Source organism: Pongo pygmaeus, chromosome 17, assembly GCF_028885625.2.
Source record: "Pongo pygmaeus isolate AG05252 chromosome 17, NHGRI_mPonPyg2-v2.0_pri, whole genome shotgun sequence".
Taxonomy (NCBI): Eukaryota; Metazoa; Chordata; class Mammalia; order Primates; family Hominidae; genus Pongo; species Pongo pygmaeus.
The window spans coordinates 36,155,549-36,179,839 of NC_072390.2; the positions used below are offsets into that span (position 1 = coordinate 36,155,549).

The 24,291-nt window shown below is 36.0% G+C and overlaps 1 protein-coding gene across 1 annotated transcript in view; it reads left to right on the forward strand.

The window, feature by feature from the left end:
- The window catches only part of MIB1 (MIB E3 ubiquitin protein ligase 1), a 136,364-nt gene that overhangs the window by 46,319 nt on the left and 65,754 nt on the right, over nucleotides 1-24,291 (forward strand). Inside the window, exons 7-10 of the mRNA XM_054460356.2 lie at nucleotides 9,354-9,537; nucleotides 15,920-16,064; nucleotides 17,692-17,825; nucleotides 22,086-22,193. Coding sequence (XP_054316331.1) covers nucleotides 9,354-9,537; nucleotides 15,920-16,064; nucleotides 17,692-17,825; nucleotides 22,086-22,193 — 571 coding nt within the window. The remainder of the gene's footprint in view (nucleotides 1-9,353; nucleotides 9,538-15,919; nucleotides 16,065-17,691; nucleotides 17,826-22,085; nucleotides 22,194-24,291) is intronic.

A 24,291-nucleotide genomic window follows, 5' to 3' on the forward strand; every position in this document is an offset into this window, starting at 1 on the left:
GGAAGGGCCTCCTGTCCGGTGGACACGTGACTCATGTGACCCAGTGGACATGTGACTTGTGTGACCTTACCTATCATTGGAGACGACTCCTTACCCTGCCCCCTTGCCTTGTATACAATAAATAACAGCGTGGCCAGGCATTTGGGGCCACTACTGGTCTCCGCGTCTTGGTGGTAGTGGTCCCCCGAGCCCAGCTGTCTTTTCTTCTGTCTCTTTGTCTTGTGTCTTTATTTCTACGATCTCTCGTCTCTGCCCACGAAGAAAAAAACCCACAGGCCCAGTAGGGCTGGACCCTATATTATAGATATAACAAGTTATTTTAAACAGGTGACGTCTTAACTTTGATTACAAAGAAAATCAAAGGAAAACTAAAAGACTCTACACTTTTTAACTCCTCCACATTGTGACTTGTTGTCTCTGTGTACATCTTTTGATATTGCCTAGCTCTTAACTGTTTGCTGTAGTTACTTTTTGATAGGTTTGTCTTTTAGTCTTATACTAGAGTTATGAGGGGAGTACACATAATTATAGTATTAGAGTATTCTGAATCTGTCTGTGTAATTACTTTTGCCAGGGAATTTTGTATCTTCACGTTTTCTTTTTGCATATTACTATCCTTTTCTTTTAGATTGATGAACTCCCTTTACCATTTCTTATAAGAAATGATGGTGAGGACTTTCCTCAGCTTTTGTTCATCTGGGAAAGGTTTTATCTCCCCTCCATGTTTGAAGGAAAGCTTTGGGTTGGTACAGTATTCTTAATTACCAGTTTTTTTCTTTTAGTATTTTGAATATGTCATCTTGCTCTCTCCTGTCCTGTGTGGTTTCTGCTGAAAAGTCTGTTGCTAGATGAATTGGTGCTCTTTTATGTGTTATTTCCTTCTCTTCTGTTGCTTATTTTTGGATCCTTACTTTGTCTTTGACCTTTGAGAGTTTGATTAGTATATGTCTTGGGGTAGTCTATTTGTTTTTTTTTTTTTTGAACATAGTCTCTCTCTGTTGCCCAGGCTGGAGTGCAGTGGCACGATCTCGGCTCACTGCAAGCTCCGCCTCCTGGGCTCACGCCATTCTCCTGCCTCAGCCTCCCGAGTAGCTGGAACTACAGGCGCCTGCCACAATGCCCGGCTAATTTTTTTGTATTTTTAGTAGAGACAGGGTTTCACCGTATTAGCCAAGATGTTCTCGATCTCCTGACCTTGTGATCCGCCCGCCTCGGCCTCCCAAAGTGCTGGGATTACAGGCGTGAGCCACTACGCCCAGCTCTATTTGATTATTATTTGGATTTAATTTGTTTGGTGATTTCTGACCTTGCTGTACATTGATTTTTTTTTATAGTTTTTGCTTTTATCTTTCTCTAGATTTGGAAGGTTTTCTGTTATAATTTGAATAAACTTCTTACCTGTTGCTCTTTCTCAACTCTCTCTTGAATGCCATTGACTCAGTTTTGCTTTTTTGACGTTAGTCTCTATATCCTGTAGGCCTTCTCCATTCCTTTTCATTCTTTTTTCTCTTCTGTGTGTTTTCAAATAGCTTATATCCAGTCCCACTGTTTTTATTTTTTTCCACTGCTTAATTCTGCTGTTGAGAGCCTCTGATGCATTTTTCATTTCAACAAATACATTTCTCAGTTCAAGGATTTTTGTTTGATTTTGAAAACATCATTTCCATCTCTGTTAAATTTCTCTGATAAATTTCTGAATTGGTTTTCTGTGTTATCTTAGAGTTCACTGAGTTTCTTTAGAACTGCTATTTTGAATTCTTTAACTGAGAGCTTACACATTGCTGCCTTATTAGGGTTGGTTATTGGCACTTTGCTTTGTCCATTGGCTTCCTGTTTATTTGTTTCTTATCTGCCTTATATGGCTTCGTATTGAAGGATCATTTTTTTTTCTAGTTTTTGCTGTCTGCTTATTTTGGTCTTTCTAGGGCATTCTTGCTTAGAGGTTCTTTGCAGTTGCCTGTTGAATCCCCTAAATTAGAGATTGCTGCCTCCTTTTCAGAACTAAATGGGCCTTAAGCCCAAGTTTGCCTTGGGTGTCACAAATGTTTGAAACTCTGTTCATCCTGAATCGGGCGGGAAGGAGTGGGGGTGGATCCCAAAAGTGGTACCTTGGCTATGTGGGAAGTCTGGTTAGGGATTTACGGCCAGGAGACCCATGGAATGTGTGCCTCCTACAGTATAGTGCTGCTGAACAGCCACTCTGATTTGATGTCTCTTGGCTGAGATAAAGAGCAGAGTTTCAAGGGCCAGGTTTGCTAGTCCTGTCTCTTCTCTTTGACTGTAGCTACCCTTAGGGATTTTTCTTCCTACAGGTACTCATAAGGCTTTCTGTGAGTTGAGGCAGGAATGATTTTCCTGCAAGGGAACCCAAGATGGTAGGGAAGCTGGCTCTCTGCCTTGATCTCACTTTTTCCAGTGTAGAGACTGTGATTCCTGGGGGAATTTTCTGTGCGTTGTGCCTGGTAGATAGGGGGAAGGATGTTGCAGATACAGAAATTTGTTTCTTTTATTATCTGCTTGGAGTTTTTCATGTCTCTGGCCCCAGGGATCATTTCAGCTTCAAACTTGAGTTCTGGGATATTGCTGGTGATAATCTTGGTGCTGGGTATTTTTTTTTTTTTTCGGTTTTCTGTTGGGGAGAGTGATGCCAGATTGTTTCTACTCTGTGATTTTGGCGTTGCCACAGATATGTACACACACACTAATCCTTATCAGCAGTATAAAATTGTATGCATTTCCTCACTTATGTACCTTTTAACATACTACTCCCTTTAGGTAAAATGCCTGCTCCTCTTTTTCTCCCTCGTTACCTGGATTAATTCCTCTCCATCGTATAAATATTGAATTTGTATGATTTGGGAACCTCCTCTCTCCATTTACTCTCCATAGTATTATATATGCATGTAATGCATATACTCTTCATCTATTTAGGTTCACTCTTACCTATTAAAATTCATTTGATTTCTAGATTGCAAGTTTCTTGGAGGCTAGGGATGTCTTTTTAATTTTATTTGGGCCAAAATATATCTAATCCACTTTAGTATGTTAATAGTATTTTAAAGAAAAATCAATAAATTGAATAATTGTCTTACTGACATGTACATAAAGAAACTAATTCCCTGAGGTTCTTTGGGGAAGGGATATTATATAGAATAAGAAAAGTTAACATTAAGTTGCTTACCTAGGTATAGCATTAGGCCTGATTGTATTCAAATCTTATGAGCATACATGATCATATCAGTAGATGCAGAAAAAGTACTTGACAAAATCCAACACCCTTTCGTGATAAAAACACTAAACAAACTGGGACCCGAAGGGAACTTCTTTGGCTTGATAAAGGACATCTATGAAAAACCCACAGCTAACATCACCCTTAATGATGAAAGACTGAATACTTACCCCGTAACATCAGAAACAAGACAAGAATGTCCACTTTATTACTTCTGTTCAACATTGTACCAGAGGTTCTAGTCATAGCAACTAGGTAAGAAAAAGAAATGAAGAAGTAAAAGAAAAAGAAGATGTGAAACTAACATTGTTTACAGATGACCTGATACCGTGTATAGAAAAACCCAAAGAATCCACAAAAGCTATTGTAGCTAATAAATGAGTTCAGCAAGATTGCAGGAACCAAGATTGATATAGGAACATCAGTTGTCTTTCTGTACACTAACAATGAACAATATGAAAATGAAATTAAAACAATTTCATTTATAATGGCATCAAAAAGAATAAAATACTTAAGAATAAATTTAACCAAGGAGATGCAAGACTTGTACAGTGAAAACTACTGAACATTGTTGAAAGAAATTAAAGAAGACCTAAATAAATGACGAAACATTCCATGTTCTTAGATCAGGTTTAATATTGTTTAGATGGTATATTAGTTTCCTAGGGCTGCTATAACAAATTACCATAGACTGGGTGGCTTAACAGAGATTTATTCTTTCACAGTATCAGAGGCTAGAAGTCCAGAGTCTGGGTGTTGGCAAGACTGGTTTGTTCTGGAGACTTTCAGGGAGAATCTGTTGTATGCCTTTCTCCCAGCTTCTGGTGGTTCCCAGCAGTCTTTGTTCCTTGGCTTGTAGATGCATCACTCTATATTCTCTGCCACTGTCTTCACATGACCTTTTTCCCTGTGAGTCTGTGTTTCTTGGTGGGTGTCGGTACATGACTCTATTATAAGGACACTAAACATTGAATTTAGGGCCTACCCTAATCCAGTATGACCTCACTTTAACTTGATTACATATGTAAAGGCCCTATTTACAAATAAGGTAACATTAACAGTTACCTGGATTAGGACTTCAGCATATTTTGGAAGGGGGCATAATGCAACCCACAATAGATGGCAGTATTTCCCAAACTAATCTTCCGATTAAGTGTAATCCCTATCAAAATCCTGGTACTTTTTTTTGCAGAAATTGACACACTGATACTAAAATTCATATGGAAATTCAAGGGACCCACAGTTATCAAAATAGTCTTGAAAAGGAAGAACAGAGTTGGAGAACTCACAATTCCTGGTTTCCAAACTTAACCACAAAGCTACAGTTATCAAGATATTATATTAGTGATGTAATGTTAGACATATAGATTAATGGAATAGAATTGAGAGTCCAGAAATAAGCCCCTTGCATTTAGGTCAATTTATTTATTTATTTTTTTTTTAAGAGATGGAGTTTTGCTAGATTGCTCAGGCTGGAGTTCAGTGGGGTGTTCATAGGCACAATCATGGTGCACTATAGCACAGAACACCTGGGCTCAAGTGATCCTCCTGCCTCAGCCTCCTGAGTAGCTGGAACTACAAGCATGTGCCATTGCACTTGGCTGGTTAGTTGATTTTTGACAAGAGTTCAAGATGCTTCAGTCAAAGATGAATGGTCTTTTCAACAAACGGTACTGGGATAAATGGATATCAGCAAACAAGTTGGACCCCTGCTGCATACCATACACCGATATTATATCAAAATTGAACATAGACCTAAATGTAAAAGGTAAAACTAGAAAACTCTTAGAATAAATCATAGCCATAAATCTTCATGACCTTGGATTAGACAATGGTTTAGTAGACATGACCCCAAAATTAGAAGCAACCAAAGAGAAAGTAGAGAAATGGGACTTCATCAAAATTAAAAACTTCTGTGTTTTAAAGGAGACTATCAAGAAAGTGCACAATTCATGGAATGAGATAAAAAATTTGCAAACTATATGGTTAATAACAGACTTCTATTTAGAATATATAAAGAACTCTTAAAATTCAACAGTTAAAACCTGATAGAAAAATGTGCAAAGGATTTGAATAGACAGTTTCCCAAAGAAAATATGCTATAGAGATGGGTAATAATGCCACTGTATTAGTTGGCTAGGGCTGCCATAATAAAATACCACAGACTAGGTTGCTTAAACAATAGAAATTTATTTTCTCAGCTTGGGCAACATAACGAAACCCCGTCTCTACAAAAAATACAAAAAAAAAAAAAAAAAAAAAAAGAAAAAATTAGCCAGGTGTGGTGGTATGTGCTTGTCATCCCAGCCACTCAGAAGGATGAGGTGGGCAAATTGCTTGAGCCCAGGGAGGTCAAGGCTGGAGTTTGCCATGATCGCGCCACTGCAGTCCTCCATGGGTGACAGAGTGAGATCCTATCTCAAAAAAGAAAAAAAAGTATTTTCTCACACTTGTGGAGGCTAGAAGTTCAAAATCAAGGTGCCAACTGTGTTGGTTTCTGTTGAGGCCTTTCTTCCTGGTCTGTAGACGGCCACCTTCTCTGCTCATTATGGCCTTTTTTCTGTGTGCAGTTGGAGAGGGAAATCTTTGATGTCTCTTCCTCTTATAAGGGTACCAGCCCTATTGTATTCGGGACCCAGCTGTAATACCCAATTTAACCTTAATTACTTCTGTAAAGGTCTTATCTGTAAATACAGTTACATTGGGAGTTAGGGATTCAGCATATGAATTCTAGGGGGACATGGTTCCGTTCATAACGTTCATGAAAAGATGCTTGATATTAATATTAGGGAACTACAAAGCAAAACCACAATGGCATACCACTTCACACACTCAGATGGCTTGAATAAAAAAAAAAAAAACTTTTGTTGAGGATTAGATCCATCATGTATTGCTGGTAACACTGTAAAACAATTGGGTTGCTTTAAAAAACAGTTTGGTAGTTTCTCAAAATGTTAAACGTAGAGTTACCATAGACCCAGCAGTTCCCCTCTTAGGTGTGTACCCAAAAGAATTTAATATGTATGTCCATACAAAAAACTGTATAGGAATGTTGTAGAAGCATTATTCATAAGAGCCAGAAAGTAGAAACAACCCAAATGCCTATTAACTGGTAAATGGATAAACAAAATGTGATATATTCATACATATCACAAAGAAATCACATACTCATACATACTGCAACATAGATGAATCTTGAATTATGCTAAGTGAAAGAAGCCAGTCACAAAAGATCACATATTGTGTGATTTTATTTATATAAAATGTCCAGAATAAGCAAATCCATAGAAACAAGAAAGTATATTACTGGTTATTTAGGGCCTGGGGAAAGGGGTGAATATGGAGTAACTGCTAATAGTTATGGGGTATCTTTATGACATAATAAAAATGAAATTAGATAGTGGTTATGGTCGTATGACTCCATGAATACACTAAAAACCACTGAATTATATACTTTAAGTGGGTAAATTGTGCGTGAAATACATCTTAATAAAGATGTCATTAACAAAAGTAAAAAGAAAAGGTAGAATTATTGCATATCAGTCAAAAAATAAATAAGAAAAAAACTTAAGGATACAAGTTAAGTTCTGATTAGCATGTACTAACACATTTTGTGTTAAATATTCTCTTTGAAAATGTTAGGTTAGCACAAATTAGAAGTATTGCAGAATTCTTTCTCGTTCAGAATTTTTCTTGGGCAGTAGAGTGTTAACAGTAATATGATATTTGAGTTCTAGAAGATCTTCTTTTTGCTTTATTCAACAAAACTTATTAAGTACTTATTCTGTATTAAGCCCTGTGATTAGTATTAGGATCACAAAGACAAGACATCGTCTCCTGCTTTGAAGGGGTTTCCTTTTTAGCTCAGATAGATAGAATGGGAAATAACTGTGATAAAGTGTTAAAAATAATATGATTAGTAAGTATTCAGGATTTTTTGAGAGTGCAAGAGAAGAATGGTCATTTCTGCTGGGCAGATTAGAGAAAACTGCAAAGAGATAATTAACGCTTGGAGTAAACTTAAAAGATAGACTGGTTTCACTGGGAGAGGCACTCAGCAGAGGGAACACTTGTATAATGGCTGCTCTGTTTGGGCAGGATAATAAGTCTAGTAAATTTTGGGTGATTGAGAGTGAGATAAAAGGCACTGTTGTTGATATGGCTAAGAGAAAACATCGTGTATATTTTTATTTTTAACTGTTCAGAGGCACTTTTTTCTCTTTGTGGTTGCTTTAGAAAGAACAGTTTACTTGGCCGGGTGCCGTGGCTCACGCCTGCAATCCCAGTACTTTGGGAGGCCAAGGCGGGTGGATCACCCAAGGTCAGGAGTTCAAGAACAGGCTGGCCAACATAGCGAAACCCTGCCTCTACTAAAAATACAAAAATTAGCTGGGTGTTGTGGTGCGTGCCTGTAATCCCAGCTACTTGGGAGACTGAGGCAGGAGAATTGCTTGAACCTGGGTAACAGAGTGAGACTCTGTATCAAAAAAAGAAAAAATAAAGCAAACAACGGTTTACTTGTGTGGTTACAGAAAGTTAGTAAACAGGCTTTTATATGGTGTGACCACTCAGTCTTTTATATGCTAATAACCATTTGGACTAAGGAGAAGAGGATATAATATGCCAATATTGTAGAAACTTATTTGACAAGGGAACCTTTACTCTTGGAGTTCAGTGTGGAAGTAGGGGAGGTGTTCTGTTATCAATTGTGGTATATCTATTTGATGGAATATTAAGTAGTCATTAAAATGATTATTTTGAAGATGATAGCAGCATGGAAAATGCCTGTATAAAGACATCAGCATTCAAATTAGTTTGCTACAATGATTACAATTATGGTAAATATCCATGCATGGAAAATTAAAACTAGATACTATTTTTATCCATTAAATTGACAGTGGTGTGGGGAAATGATACACTCTTTGTAGAGCAGTTTGGCTCTATTGGAATTGTAAACAAATATATGCTTTGATCAGATAGTTCTTTTAAGAATCTCTACTGAAATACTGACCTCGTGCACAAAGATGTGTACACAGGAATGGTCTTTACAATACTGTACATATTGGTGACAATTTGGAAGCACTTTAAATGATAGTCAATAGGAGAATAGTTCAGTACATTAGTGTATATCCAAGTGATGGAATACTCTGTAGCAGTTAAATTGAATTAAGGTCTATTCAATTTAGGTCTGTATTCTTAGACCTATTTAAGATAGGTCTGTATCTGTGACACTAAAAAATAAATCTTCCAAGATGCATTCTCTGAAAAAAAAGTCACAAAATATATGTATGTATGTGTCTCTATGTCTATGTATACATATATATGTATATAATATTCCCATTTATGGAAAACAACTATATTATGAATGTCATTCAGCATATTGATAGAATGTCTGTAAGGACACAGAGTAGAATATTAATAGTGGTTTCTAGTGGGATGGGAATGGTGATTCAGGGTGTTTGTGTGAAATGGAACTTTTACTTTACATGTTTCTGAAATGTTTGAATTTTTAACAATAATTGTATGTTACTTTTATAACAGTTTTAAAAAACATGCAGGAGAGAATAGACAAATGTATACCAAAGTATTTACACTTGTATTAAGGTGGTAAGATTATGGATGACTCTTTCCCCAAATTTGTTTATTAAAATTATAAAAAGGAGGTGCTGGGGTGGTGGTTCATAGCACTTTGGGAGGCTGAGGCAGGCAGATCACTTGAGCTCAGGAGTTCGAGACCAGCCAGGCTAACATGGTGAAATCCTGTCTCCACTAAAAATACAAAAATTAGCTGGGCACGGTGGCATGCGCCTGTAATCCCAGCTACTTGGGAGGCTGAGGCAGGAGAATCACTTGAACCCGGGAGGCGGAGGTTGCAGTGAGCAGAGATTATGCCACTGCACTCCAGCCTGGATGACAGAGCAAGACTCTGTCTAAAAAAAAAAAAAAAAAAACAGAAAACAAACTATATATATATGTATTTGTATATATATAAATAAAGGAAACACACATCATTCAGGATATAATTGCAAAGGATTGCCTTATTCTTTTGATCTTCACTGTTTACGAATTTTGTATTAAAATTAGGCAAACCTGCCCATTTTGAGGTTTAGCTTTGCTCTTGTAGGTGGACCTTCAATCCTGCTGTTCTCACTAAAGCGAACATTGTCCGAAGTGGAGATGCTGCTCAAGGTGCAGAAGGAGGCACCTCTCAGTTTCAAGTGGGTGATCTTGTACAAGTTTGTTATGACCTGGAACGAATTAAACTTCTACAAAGAGGACATGGAGAATGGGCTGAAGCGATGCTTCCAGTAAGTATGTATAGAATAATTCTGGGCTAGAAATTACAATATGCTTATGTCATTTTTAAAAGTAAATTAATGTAGAAATTAAATTGGCATAAAACTTCCTAGAATTGTACTCTCCATTTGCACCTAGACATACTCGTGCCTTTTGTTTTCTAATTTATCCCAGTTAAATTAGCCTGAGAAGATCCAGAAATGGTTACAGTTAATATTTATTATTTTTTGATAGAGTGGTTATTGGAGAATGTTATGTGGTACAAGTCAGCAGTGGTTTTTCTGATACTTAACCCCAGAATGATACAGGTTTGTGCCCATCTGGTCTCTAGCGGTGCTGGACCAGTGCAGCTTTCCTGATGTGGTGGCCTGCCTCTTTAAAACTTGAGTATGAAAGAGCAGCTCAGAAATGTGTGTGCTTTCATAGAGTGAATTTGTTCCCAAAGAGCTACAGTTTTTTATTTAGTCATTTTTTCATCAAATGTTCAGCAGCAACAAACAAATTTGCTTGTTCTGCCCTCTCTTCAATCATCCTTCCCTTTCCCTGTCTGTACTTGCTTCTGTCCTTCTGTCCCTGCCTTTGGTATTACTCTGTCACCGTGCCATCCCTTATGCTGCCTTGTTCTGTTTCCCTTCCTCCTCTACCTTCCTGTGTCCTCCTCTATAGTTCTCCACCTTGCCTACTCCCATCTTCTGTCTCATCCAGCCTCTCAGTTCCTGTCCTGTCTGTCTCTCCATTCCAGTCCCATTCAGTGCCTCCATCCTGTCCCATGTACTTCATCTCACATCCCTCTTAGTATCCTATCCACCCCCACTCTACTGTAATTGTTTGGTCTCTTCTCCTGGCCAGCACCTCCTCCTCTTCCCATCCAGCCCCAACTCCTGCCCCATCTCATCCCCTCCCATCCTGCCTAGTCCCTCCTTACTGTTGTTCTGACCCTCCATTAGCCCTTCCATCCTTTCTGCCTTATTCCCTAAGTAGGTATTTTAGCACATATAATATGCCTGTTAGGCAGGGCTACAATAGTGAACAATACAGAAAAAATAGTGAACAATTGTGAACAAAACAGAAAAATAAAATCTCTGTTGTTATGATGCTTTTATTCAAAGACACTTCACAGTTTGTAGCTGCCATACACACATACATACAATATTACAAGAGGGTGATGTTATAGCATCCTTATTTTAAAAATGAGGAAATCAGAGGTGCGATTCTGAACTGGATTTTGAACACAGATCTGTCTTATTTCAAAACCTAAGCACTCTTTCTACCATTTCAAACTGCTATATAAATAAAACCTATAGAGAATTCTAAAGGGAAATTCTGGGATTCCAGTAGTAGTGTTATAGATTTTGTATCTTATCAAATCCTTTTTGATAAAAATAGACAATTAGATTAGCATAACCAAAAAAGCCACAAACATCTATAACAAAACTAGGTTTCAGAGTAACCTGTTGAACCCTAAATATGAATGAGTAGAGATAAACCACTGACAGCTATTGAGTCTGCATCTCTTCATATGGGAGCAGAGAGAATTAATGAGGCATCTGATAGATCTGAGAACAGGAAAGCTCCAAAACAGCTAGCAAAAATATTCATTGGCTAGTGTGGTAGACAATTGTCTTAGCAGCACCTGAACCTGAGAGGGTTCCTGAAGACTCCAGTTTGGGGTGAGAAAATAGGACCATGCTAAAGTCAGAAGGGATGGAACTAGTGTGGGCCTTTAAACTCAAAACTAACCAGTGAAAGCTCCCTTCCAAGGCAGAGCCTCACTTTGAGGAGAAAGTGCTGGGAATAGAAACAAAATTTAGTAGGATGGAGACAGTAGGGACAAAGGAAGGAGAAGGTCCAGATAAAATTTAGAAGATCATGGTTAAATTCCCATACACAATTATTATTGAAAAAAGGGAATAAAGAATAGAACTTCTCTACAGATAATGAAAGTATATCAGGCCAGACGTAGTGGCTCATGTCTGTAATCCCAGCGCTTTGGGAGGCCAAGGTGGGTGGATTGCTTGAGCCAAGGGGTTGAGACCAGCTTGAACAACATGGTGAAACTCTGTTTCTACTAAAAATACAAAAATTAGCCAGGTGTGGTGGTGTGTGCCTGTAGTCCCAGGTACTTGGGAGACTGAAGTGAGAGGATCTCTTGAGCCCAGGAGGTTGAGGCTGCAGTGAGCAGAGATCACACCACTGCACTCCAACCTGGGCAACAGAGTGAGACCCTGTCTCCAAAAAAAAAAAAAAGCATATTAGAAAGATATGTGCAGAAAAATGATGAAAACTATACTTTTATAATTTAAAATGAGCTAAAAGGCTGGGCACAGTAGTGTGTACTTGTAGTCCCAGCTACTCAGGAGGCTGAGGCAGGAGGATCACTTGACTTCAAGAGCTCTGGGTTTAGTGTGGGTGTCTGCACTAAGTTCGGCAAGGATATGGTGACCTCCTGGGTGAACCCCAGGTTGCCTATGGAGTGGGGAACTGGCGCAAAATCAGAAACAGAGTAGGTCAAAACTCTCGTGCTAATCAGTAATGGGATCATGCCTGTGAATAGCCACTGCACTTTAGCCTGGGCTAATGTAGTGAGACTGACTCTTAAAAAAAAAAATGCAAAAAACAAAAAATGAGCTAAAAGAAATTAAGAAAATGAAAAAAATGTAAGAGAATGAAATCAGAAATGAGGGGATATAACTTAGGAAATAATTAAAAAGAAGTGAAAAAGTCATTTTATAAGCAAAGACTAAACTGGAAGGAACACAGAGCAGAGCAAATAAATGCAACAGATAATGGCTAAGAGAAATAGAAGGTGAAAAAGCAGGAAAATTTTAAAAATAGAAAAGGTGAAAAGTATTTCAGAGAGAAACAAACATGAAATAGCCTCTCTCTCTCTGTATCTCTCTCTCTCTCTCTCTGAGAGAGAGAGAATCCTTGTAGAAAGGAAACTAAACCCAAATAAATGAAATGAAACAAATATGAAGATTTGTAATTTTAGAAAAATTTTCCTGGAATTAAGAAAACAATTTGAAACTAAATTTTGAAGGGGCACATTGCATACCTGGGAAAACCAACCCAGAACAGCAAACAGTGGGCTATATTCTGGTAAAATAACTGAATCTTCAAGACGAGAGAAAGTATCCAGGAAAAAAGACCAGACAGGTTATTGGTCCTAAAGGAAAGAAAATTATTTTGCTGTTAAGAAAAAAATCTCTTCTCAGTGTTTTATGCCAGAAAACAGTGAGATAGCATTTAAGATACTCAAGGAAAGAATATAAGCTGAAGATTTTATATGTAACCAAACTAACTTTAAAGTATAACTGTGCTATGAATATGTGAGAATTCTTGTTCCCATGAGTCCTTTCTAAGTAATTTGCTAGATAATGAGTTTCAGACAACCAAAATGACTGTAGAGACATCAAGTGAAGGACTAGTGATCATGGAATATGTATTGATTTGTTGAACTAAGATTAAATGAATGTTGTAAAGGAAAGGGTGGAATATATAACGATTATATGTTCTAACAGTGTAAATTATAGTTGTAAAAAATGGGGTGGAAATTGAGCACATGAAAAGTTTAATATGCTGTTTGCCTTTTAGTTGTATTAACTGGGACTAAATATTATTATTTTAGATCAAAATATTAGGAAAGAGAAAGAGTAGGGTAAGGACACATGAATGACTAATTTCAGTGTTGCACATATTAGGGAACCAAGTCGAGATATATATATATATATACACACACACACACACACACACACACACACACACACGTAATATATAATAACTATTAGGACAATACAAACTATATGAAAGCAGACAATGCAATGATAAACTATGAAGTTACAAATAAGCATTACCTATATAAAAAGGGAATAGGATGATACAAGGGGCAAAGAAGGAAGGGAGACCTCTTTGAATATGTCTTGTTTTATAGATTTGATTTGAAATCACATACGTATTTAATACAATTGTAAAACGAAATTAATTTAAAAAGGAAACTCCTCAAAGTGGAAAATGAAATGAAATAAATGAAACTAAGTGTGTTTCTGTTAGCATAACCATGTAGAGAGAAAATTCCAAGTAATTTTTTAAACACAGTTAATTTTTCTTTATATCTTCATAGGAAGAATAGACCCTAAAGAACTGCATGGAAATGAAATGTTTAACACTTTTCAGAAATCTTATTGCATGTAATAGCGTTGATATTGTTATTCCAAGATTGTTAGATGTACCAAAAAACAAATGAGTACTTGTGTGATAATTCTGTTACTCCTTTGACTTTGAGAATCAGAATTATCAGAGTTGTAAAAGGAGATGCAGATATAATATAGAGGAGGTGAAGTAAAGACCCTGTATTCTTGAATTTGAATGAAAAGAGTGTTTGAATTTATGATTTATGCTTCTTTAAAAACAAAACAAATGTCTTCTTTTGAGAAGTGTATGTTCATATCCTTTGCCCACTTTTTGATGGGGTCGTTTTTTTCTTGTAAATTTGTTTAAGTTCCTTGTAGATTCTGGATATTAGACCTTTGTCAGATGGGTAGATTGCAAAAATTTTCTCCCAGCCATAAAAAAAGAATGAGATCATGTCCTTTGCAGGGACATGGATGAAGCTGGAAGCCATCATCCTTAGCAAACAAACACAGAACAGAAAACCAAACACCGCATGTTCTCACTCATAAGTGGGAGTTGAGCAATGAGAACGCGTGGACACAGGGAGGAGAACAACACACACTGGGGCCTGTCGGGGTGGGGGGCAAGGGGAGGGAGAGCATTAGGACAAATATCTAATATAATGCATGCGGGGCCGAAAACCTAGATGATGGGTTGATAGGTGCAGCACACCACCATGGCACATGTATAGCTATGTAACAAACCTGCACTTTCTGCACATATATCCCAGAACTTAAAGTAAAATTAAAACAAAACAAAATCCCAAACAAAAACTCCTATTTCCTAGCTGTATTCATGAAAATGCCTCCATAGTGACCATTTTAGTAATAACCAAACTTAGTGCCCAGGTTATGGTTTTCAAGCAGCCTTTCTCAATAAAGAGCCAAGGCTTTTTGGAGAAATGGCTAATTCTGGCTCTTCGACAAGAGGTGAACAAAATGAGCTTCATACCAGGTAACAAGGAAGCTGTCACTGGTTTCTAGGACCATGTTAAAAGGACCTAGCAGCCAACTTGAAGGGGTTCTTGCTGACTATATACAGAGGGCTGATGAGTTATTAAACTACACCAATTAGTAAGATTCAAATGGTAAGAAACTTTGTAAGATAAAGAACTGTTTTTTCAACAAATAATTTGCAAAGAAAAACATGTACGTATGGACTTTATGTGGATCTTGATATAAACAAACAAAAAATTGATAATTTATGAGGTAATTGGAAGTTTGAACACTGGAATTTTGTGATATGTAACTATTGTAACTTTGGGTGAGTTGATAATAAATAGCATTGTAGAATATGTTATGAAAAAAAGAGTTCTTATTGTTTGGAGGTACATACTGAAATAATACTGGAGGAGAGAATGGGTAGGGGAATAAAGGAAACAAGATTAGCCATGAGCTGATAATTGTTACAAATGGTTGATGGGTACATGAGGATTCAGTATGCTATTGTCCACTTTTGTATCTGTTGGAAGTTTTCCATAATAAAAAGTTGAGGAGAAAAAACAAAGAACGTAGCCTCATAGAGTTTGAGATGATAATGGAAAATTCCAAGTGAAAATGTCTAATAGGCTGTTAAAAAATTAGAATTAATATGTGTATGTGGGGGTGAGCGGTAGTTTTGTGTTTTCAAAAAAAAGGTGATAGTTGTCAAAGTGGGTTGAATTTTCAATGAAGAAGAGTAAAAACCTATGGAATAAAATTTTGGGAAAATGAACAGGTTTAGGAATATGAGGAAGGGAAGGAAAGGAACTGGCAGAAATCAGATGATTCCAAAAAGGGTTTAAACATAGATGTAAGCTTGAGCCCTTCTTGGCCAAATTGGTTTATTTTTTTATTTTTTATTTTTTTTAGAAATCCAATTTTCTTTTTCAGGCTATATTGATGATAGATTTTAGACTACTTGAGTTGCAAGTTCTCAAAATGTACCTTATGGATTTAAGAAGGAAGGATTGAACATCAAAATAGATTTTTATGAACTCGTATGAATAGGATAGACTTTATCATGATTTGTCTCATATTCTTGTGGAAGTAGTTTTATTATTATTTTAAAAGATATTTTTTAACATTTGTACTTATTCAAATAACCCATTTCAGTATGGTTATCCTTTGGAAGTTTTTTCATTAGTGATAAGTAAAATAATTATTTTAAGCATATAAAAACTAGTGATTGATTTGATGGTATATACTTTAGACTTGGAAACATGAATCTATTTTTTTCCCCAAGACTTTAGGTAAAGTTGGCAGAGTACAACAGATTTATTCAGACAGTGATTTAAAGGTGGAAGTTTGTGGAACATCTTGGACATACAATCCAGCAGCAGTTTCCAAGGTGGCATCTGCAGGATCAGCCATTAGCAATGCATCTGGTGGTATGTTTTATATTGTGTTTCTTTAAAAGTAATGTGGTTTACATTAAAACCTTTGCTAATTCCCCAGTTCTCATATACAGATAATGTTGTACATGTGCTTGGCTTTGTCCCAGATTACACAGCCTTACTTGAATGTTGACCACCTTTTAAACTTTCACTAAAAATTTTTATTTTTTATAATGTGTTGAACAACCTTTATTCTGGCTGAAGTACTCCCTAGAGAAGTTCCATAAAATGTGTGCCTTTTCTTGGGTATATCAGGGGATTTTCCACATCAAATTTGAGATTCCTAAAATTCAAGATTCTACTCTTTAGTCAGAACTTTTGTTTTCTGCGAAAGAACCATCACTTTCTTAAACTGCTTTGTTTTTTCTGTATTTCCAATATTATTGCTCGCAGATGGCTTTCTTCTTGTATATTTTTACATATCAGTTATTTTTTCTCTTGCCATTTAATGAGTTATTATACATGCTGCGGTGAGTAGAAAACTATGTTAAAATGTGAATATGCTGGATGCTTGAGTAGACTCATTCACATAGTCTTTCTTTCCTGTGCTCCAGCTTTGTATACACAGACAGACTCAGTTCATTTTACAACATATTACAAGTTACTGTATGTACATGTTGTCATCCAGAAAAGGAGATAGAACTATAACTATAAATAGTAAGAAACAAAAGGAAAACATAAAGTGACTTCCAATTTTATTTTTGTCCTGCTTTCTGCTTCCTTTGCCTTTTTATTTATTCTTTCCTGCTGTAATTTGCTAGTATGCTTAACATTTAAATCCAGTGTTTATTTTTACCTTGAGGTTAAATGACATCATAGCAGGTTGATTACATACAAAGTAAAAGAGTGAAAGACAGTTAATAGCCTACTCTCAAATTATGTGGACTTGGCCCACTTTGTCATTTGTCCCTTGCCCTATTTTGTGATTTCTCTGCTTTATGATAGGTACCCCAAGAATTAAGGAGTTAGAGCTTTGTAGCCTCTGTATTGATTGATACTATTTAGAAAAAAATATCTTATGAAAGGGTTTAGGTATATTCATCCCTGGTTCATTGTTGTTTTGTCAAAACCAATCAGTTGGCACTTACTGAAAGTTATTAGCACTTAGATGTCCAGTTTCAACCTAAAGAAAATTGGTTTGACCCTAAAATACGTACCCAGATATTACAGATATTGTTGCTTTTGATCATAATCATTGATCTGTTGAATTATTTTAAAGTCTGTAGTATTGAGCTCTGAGAGTCAGTGTAGTGTCCTTAAAATCTGAAAGGAAGTTTGTATCATTGTGGTACTCCCATAGTAGTGTGTTTATTCATAAACTTTTTACGATGACTTTTAAATCTTGAATTAGTATATAATGCACTACTTTTTCTAAAATTATAATTTGATGTACATGAGTTGGAGAAAACTTGGAATACTTAAGGGCTTGCATTTAATGCAGCTTTTTATAGTAGTGATTATAACTTGCATGGGTAGTTATCTGTAGCATAGTAGAAAAATAACATTAATGATGGAAAGAATAAAATAGGAAAAGATTATAGAAATATTGGGTAATACTTGTTTCTTAGTAGTTAAGGTTTGAGATCCTCCTATATTAGCAGCTTTATTTGATGCTTTACAGAAAGACTCTCACAACTCCTGAAGAAATTATTTGAAACCCAAGAATCTGGTGACCTCAATGAAGAATTAGTTAAGGCTGCTGCCAATGGAGATGTTGCTAAAGTGGAAGATTTGCTTAAAAGACCAGATGTGGATGTGAGCATTTTAAAAATTATTTTGAAGCATACAAAAAGTAGAATAGTATAATGAACCTTATCCTCAACAATTACTAAGATTTTGCCAGATGTGCTTCATTTATTTCTTCTTTCTTGTTTTTGTGAAGTATTTTAAAGCAGACATCAGACATTCTTCAGTGTGCATTTCTAAAAAAAATAGACATTTTTATATTTATGACCTTTTTTATGATTGACACAACTTAAATTTTGGTTTTTAAAGACTAGTATCCTTTTGGAAATTCAGCGATTTTTTTTTTCCTCATGTAAACATCATTTTATGACATCTTCTAAGTATATTTTAGTAAATTTTATAAGCAATTTTTTCTTTATTTTTTATTTTTTTATTTTATTTTATTTTATTTTTTTGAGATGGAGTCTCGCTTTTTTGCCCAGGCCGGACTGCAGTGGCGCTATCTTGGCTCACTGCAAGCTCCACCTCCCGGGTTCATGCCATTCTCCTGCCTCAGCCTCCCAAGTAGCTGGGACTACAGGTACCCACCATCGCGGCTGGCTAATTTTTTTTGTATTTTTAGTAGAGACAGGGTTTCACCGTGTTAGCCAGGATGGTCTTGATCTCCTGACCTCGTGATCCACCTGCCTCAGCCTCCCAAAGTGCTGGGATTACAGGCGTGAGCCACTGCGCCCGGCCTTCTTTTTATTTTTAATTTTTGTGAGTGCATAGCAGGTGTGTATATAAGCAATTTTCAATCCCTCTTTTCAAAATATTTAATATAACTCCTCTCTACCCCAATGATAGTTGACTATTTCACAATTTATAAGGCAGATGAATTAAAGGCCATATGTTTTATAACTCTTCCTAGTTTATGTTGTGTTTTTGCCATTCATACAAGCTATCTTTTAAGTGGGCAGTTTTGATTCTAGTCATTGTGCTTTGTCTTTGGCATTGATACCTTGCTGGCACCAGTATTATGTTGGGTGTCAGCCAAGAAGTTGTAGTTGGAGTGACAATTTGAATCATTCTCACTGTGTTGTAAGGGTTTTTGTTGCCATACCTTTCTTTGCATGTTTGTTTGTTTTTAAGTATGCTAGACAGTTTGAAGATCAGATCTATAATTATAAAGTATTAATGTCTTATTTCTCCTATAAGCTCGACATGTTAGCTTTATTATAGAGAAATCAATTGTAGCAATACAGCACAGCAATTTGTTGATTGGTTGTGAGCTATGTAAAAATAATTTGCTTCAAATGTTGAAGTACCAGGTATTTTTTGTGTTTGAAAGATAGTCAGATTTCCTTTGTATTCCAGTGAAGCAGATTTAGGTTTTACTGTACTTAAGTTTTTTTCATTTACTTACTAATTTATTTTAAAATTATTTTTTAAGAGCGTTATAGTACTAAAAATTTAAAGGAAAATACAGTTCTATAAGATTTGTTATGAAAAATAACATCTCCTCTTTCTCACCCCTATTTTCCTGTTCTACAGAGGCAACTATTCTTAGCTGGCTGATAGCCTTCATATTTACCTCTACATTTTCCAGTAACATACCAGTATACCTCTGTTATAATGTCTTAATTTTCTTTCTTCCTTTCCTTTACCTTTTCCTTTCCTGGATCTTTTGATACCTCACTGTGGAAGGTGAGGATTTAGCTTTGTTTCACCACTTCCATCCCGTGCCCACCAGACACACACATACTGTTTCTAGCTTCATCATGTAGTTATATTGTAATTTTGTTTGGATTAAAATTAGTTGTGCATGTTATATAAATGACATTCATAGCCATGCTGTGGAGTACATTAGATTATGTTTTCCTGCCTAACTTTTTGCTTTAATTGGAGTTCACAATTGTCATTTTTGAAAAACTGAAGTTTTTTCCCTACAGTGAAATATGTGGATGAGCCAGTTTTGACAAATGCATGCCACCCATGTAGTCCACACCTCTGTTAAGGTGTAGAATATTTCCTTCATTCCTAAAAGTTACTTGTGGTCTTTCCCAGTCCCTCTTTACCTTACATATAATTTTTATATTTTTTCATTTGTTAGTAATCTGTATTCTTATACTTAATTTCTTCCTAAATTCCTCTTTAACCGTAACATACCTCAATTGCTTGAGACATTTAGGTACAACAAATGAAATGTATTCATTTTCATCTTCTGGGAGACATTTTTCTTAGGCCTTCTCATATTCTCCATCTGAACAGGGTGTCCTCTGCACTGGATGCCCACTTGGAGTGTCTTCTCACCCATCATCCTGAGGGTTCCCTTCTGTTCTTTCCTGTGTTGGATTTCTTGTTTTCTGTATCCCCTGTCTTTTTGTTTCTACATTTTCTCTCTTTTTGGTGAAGTAAGGTTTTTATTATCTTCTGAGAAAGGATGCGTGGGAAATAGACCTTTAATATCTGAATTTTTTTTAACTTCACAATTAAGTTTTAGATTGGAATAGAGTTCTAGGTTAGAAGTCATTTTCCTGTAGAATAATTCCAGAATTACTATTGAGAAGATATAAACCATTCTGATTCCTGATCTTACATGTATGCTGTTTTTTCTCTCAAGCATGATGATTTTGTCTTGGTTAGCATTAAGAACTTGCACAATGATGCACCTTGATGTGGATCTGTTTTCATCTATTGCTTTAGGTGTTTGACTTTTTAAAACTAGAAATCACGTCATTCATATCTGCAAATTCTCTTTAGTTATTTTATTGGTTATTCTTGGACTATTCATCGAATTTTCTTTTTTTTTTCCTGTTTTTTTTTTCTTTCCTCTACTCCCTTTCTGAGAGTTTCCTTAACTTAATTTTCCCACCCTTTTTCCAAGGTTTTCATTATTCCATCAGTTTTAAATTTCAAGCTTTTCTTGGTTGCTCCTTTCACATTCCTTTTGATGGTATGTTGGTGTTTAAAGAGGATACAATGTCATGTCTTTCCTTACTGAGCATACTAATGATAGGTCTTTATAAGAAAACATTTTCTTGTGCCTGCTTAAGTTTTTTTCTCTTCTAAGTTACTTTTTTCACGTCAGAGCCATTCCTTAGATGTCTGGTAATCCTTGGTTGTTCGTTCATCTATAAGAGGGGACAAATCTCCAATCCTTGGTTGTCCATTCATATTTCAATAGGACGTTAAAAAGCTGATTGATAGCTCTCCTCACCTGGACTTGTTGACTAACTTTGCATTATGGTGATTGGGTGTGTAGAGTTTTGGGGGATCTCTAAATACCATCCTATAGAAATCTATTCTCTACAGTTGTTCAAGTTTTCCTGTCTAGGGATGAGATGCAGGCAGCTAGTGTTCTGTCCTTGAGTTTGAGGAGAGGGCTTGGAGTGTGGCCATTGCACATCAGACTTATACCTGAGGCTCCCCTTGTTACCTGTGATGTGCTTGTGTTTGTAGGCTTTGAGTTTGTCTGGGATTCCCTGTGCTCTTTACACTGTGGCTTCCTGTTCTCTCTAAAGTCAGATAATGCTTTTCCACCTGTTTTCTCTCTTTCACAAATGTGTTACTTTTTCTTGTTTTCTAATGTTCTCCCTTTATCTTTATGGATTTTTACCTTTTAAATTATTTTATTGTCATTTTAGTGTGGTTTCAGGAGAGATAGTATATAAACATGTGGCCAAGCTACCATCTTTAATGATTTTGTGGATGGGAGTAAAAGGGGTAGAATTAAAAGAATTGCACTTGGCCTTGGGTATGTCCGTGGGTTAGTTATACATGTCCACAGCATCTGAAGTGAAGGAAAGGTTGGAAATTACTGCTTTATAATAGTTGTATATACCTACCTTGCTAACTTATTTATGTATCCTTATTTATTGTCCTTGCAGTTTGCCTGCAAGTTGATGTTTGGTATTTTTGTTGAATTGAATTTATTTATCCCTAGCAACTAATATCTTTTCTAAAAGTTTTCTTTTCACTTCAGTGCTTTTTTTCATTGAACCATGGACTCAGAGATTAATCTAAAAAGAAATATATATACAAAACTAACTTAACTTACTTCCTTTCTTTCTCCCTTCTTTTTCTCTTCTTTCAACTTTGCAGATTGCCTAACAGTTATTTTGTAACTCTTTGGACGATGGAACTTTTGTTTTTTAAAACAATACTTGCTTCCCTTCTCTAAATTAAGAAGTCTGTAGTTATCTGAACTATGATATATGGAACACCAACCTAAATTATTCTCATGGAATCATACAGTATACTAGATTTAAACCTACACTGTATGTGTATATATTGCCTGTTTCTGATTATTCATTCATTCTTTTCATTCTTTTTTTTAAAAAAATGTAGGTAAATGGGCAATGTGCTGGCCACACAGCTATGCAAGCTGCTAGTCAGAATGGACATGTTGACATTTTGAAGTTACTTTTGAAGCAAAACGTGGATGTCGAAGCAGAGGTAAGTAAACTTGAAAAATATTTTAAGTAAACATTTATTTCCTAGAAATAATACTTCTATATCATGAGATGGATTGTTTTTATTTTTGAAATTTAATATCCAACTAAGGCTTTTCTGATTGAAAATAAAAATCTGACGGAGGCAATTTGAAACAGTTCTTGTCTTTCTGTGATCCTTTATATTTTAGCCATAGTCCTAGGTAAAGATAGGAGTTGAGTTTCATGCTACTGTGGTGTAACCATCATATTTCAGGGAGCTAAAGGTGGGCTCATCCAAGAATAAAGAATCATACTAGGGAAATTGAAGGATGAGGAATGTAAATCCACTGGGTCAGAATCTTTCCTGATCTCTGTGACAGTTGGAAACTTTTTTTGTTGTTGTTTTGTCATAACTGAATTAGCATTTTTTAAGTTTTATTGTTTCTTGACCTTAATGTGAATATTTGAAGTGTTCATAATGCATTTTTATCACCATATGTGTGTATATATGCTTCATTTAATTTAGAATATATTCTTATAAAAGAGAAACACTTCTTAATATCATTCGAGTCTTGACTGGGGATCTCTCTGTATCTCTATTGTGAAGGATGTCTTGCTTTGTCTTACTTAACTAGTCATTACTAAAAATGTATTTGAATCACACTTATTTTAGTATAGTGCAAGATTATTTAGAATAAATCAAATTCTAGCAAATTTAAATTAGGCAGAATGTTGCAATTTTGTCTAAAAAACACTCTCATCTGTGAGTGCTTAATGAGGACTTGAATTGCTAGGGCTAAATTGGTGGATCAGCCTGATTTTACTAATTAAAAAATTTAAAAAGATGCATATTGGAAAAGAGAAGCCTTTTCTAGTCTTATGTTACTTTTTCTTTTTTCTCTAATTGCATGTATTTTCAATTGTTGGACAGCTACTAAAGAGCCTGTGGTTTTTAAGGGTAAACAGGTCATCTATAATGTTGGAATTTTCTGTTGCCTAGAAATAACTTGAAATCAAGTAATTAATTTATTTTTGAGGCAGAGTCTCACTGTGTTGTCCAGGCTGAAGTACAGTGGCATGTTCTCAGCTCACTGCAACCTCTGCCTCCTGGGTTCAAGTGATTCTCGTGCCTCAGCCTCCCCAATAGCTGCGATTACAGGCGCCTGCTACCACACCTGGGTAATTTTTGTATTTTTAGTAGAGACAGGGTTTTGCCATGTTGGCCAGGGTGGTCTCGAGCTCCTGACCTCAAGTGATGTGCCTGCCTGAGCCTCTCAAAGTGCTGAGATTACAGGTGTGAACCACCACGCCTAAGAACTTGAATTTTAAATTAGCATATTAGATATCTATGAACTATACAATAGTTTTATTACTATGATGTCTTTATGAATGAGATTATATAATTTGATTTTACTTTTGCACTAGTAATTTTTAAGTTACATCTTTCTTGGTTGTAAATTTAGTAACCTAGTGTGTGTTACAAGTTTTGTTTTGGTAATGAAAGTTAATTTTAGTGTTTTGTATATAGAATGTAATTACTTTATTTTCTTATTATTTTAGTTTTATTTGGTGGAATGGTATGAAATTTCTTGAGTTGAATATCTGATTTTTAATTTAGTGAATCCAGAAACTCCAATAGCAACAAATACTGAAAAACCAAAGTCCTTGTGATTACAGCTAATAAGGCAAGAAGCTGAAAAACCACATTTCTTTTTGCCTAAGTTTCTTTTTAAAGTATGCTTTCGGATTCAGAATTTAATCACCAACCTGGCAGCATGGGATTATTCATATATTTATGTTTCTAGAGATTTTTGTTCACATGAGAGGTTTTGCAGAATGGATTTGCGGCTGTGGAGTCAGGAATGAAATTGGCACTGTTTTTCAAGAGTAATTTTCTTTCTTTCCTTTTTTTTTTTTTTTTTTTTGAGACAGAGTCTCCCTCTGTCACCCAGGCAGGAGTGCAGTTGCATGTTCTTGGCTCACTGCAACCTCCGCCTCTCAGGTTCAAGCGATTCTTGTGCCTCAGCCTCCCGAGTAGCTGAGATTACAGGTGTGCACCATTACGCCAGGCTAATTTTTGTAATTTTAGTAGAGTTGGGGTTTCGCCATGTTGGCCAGGC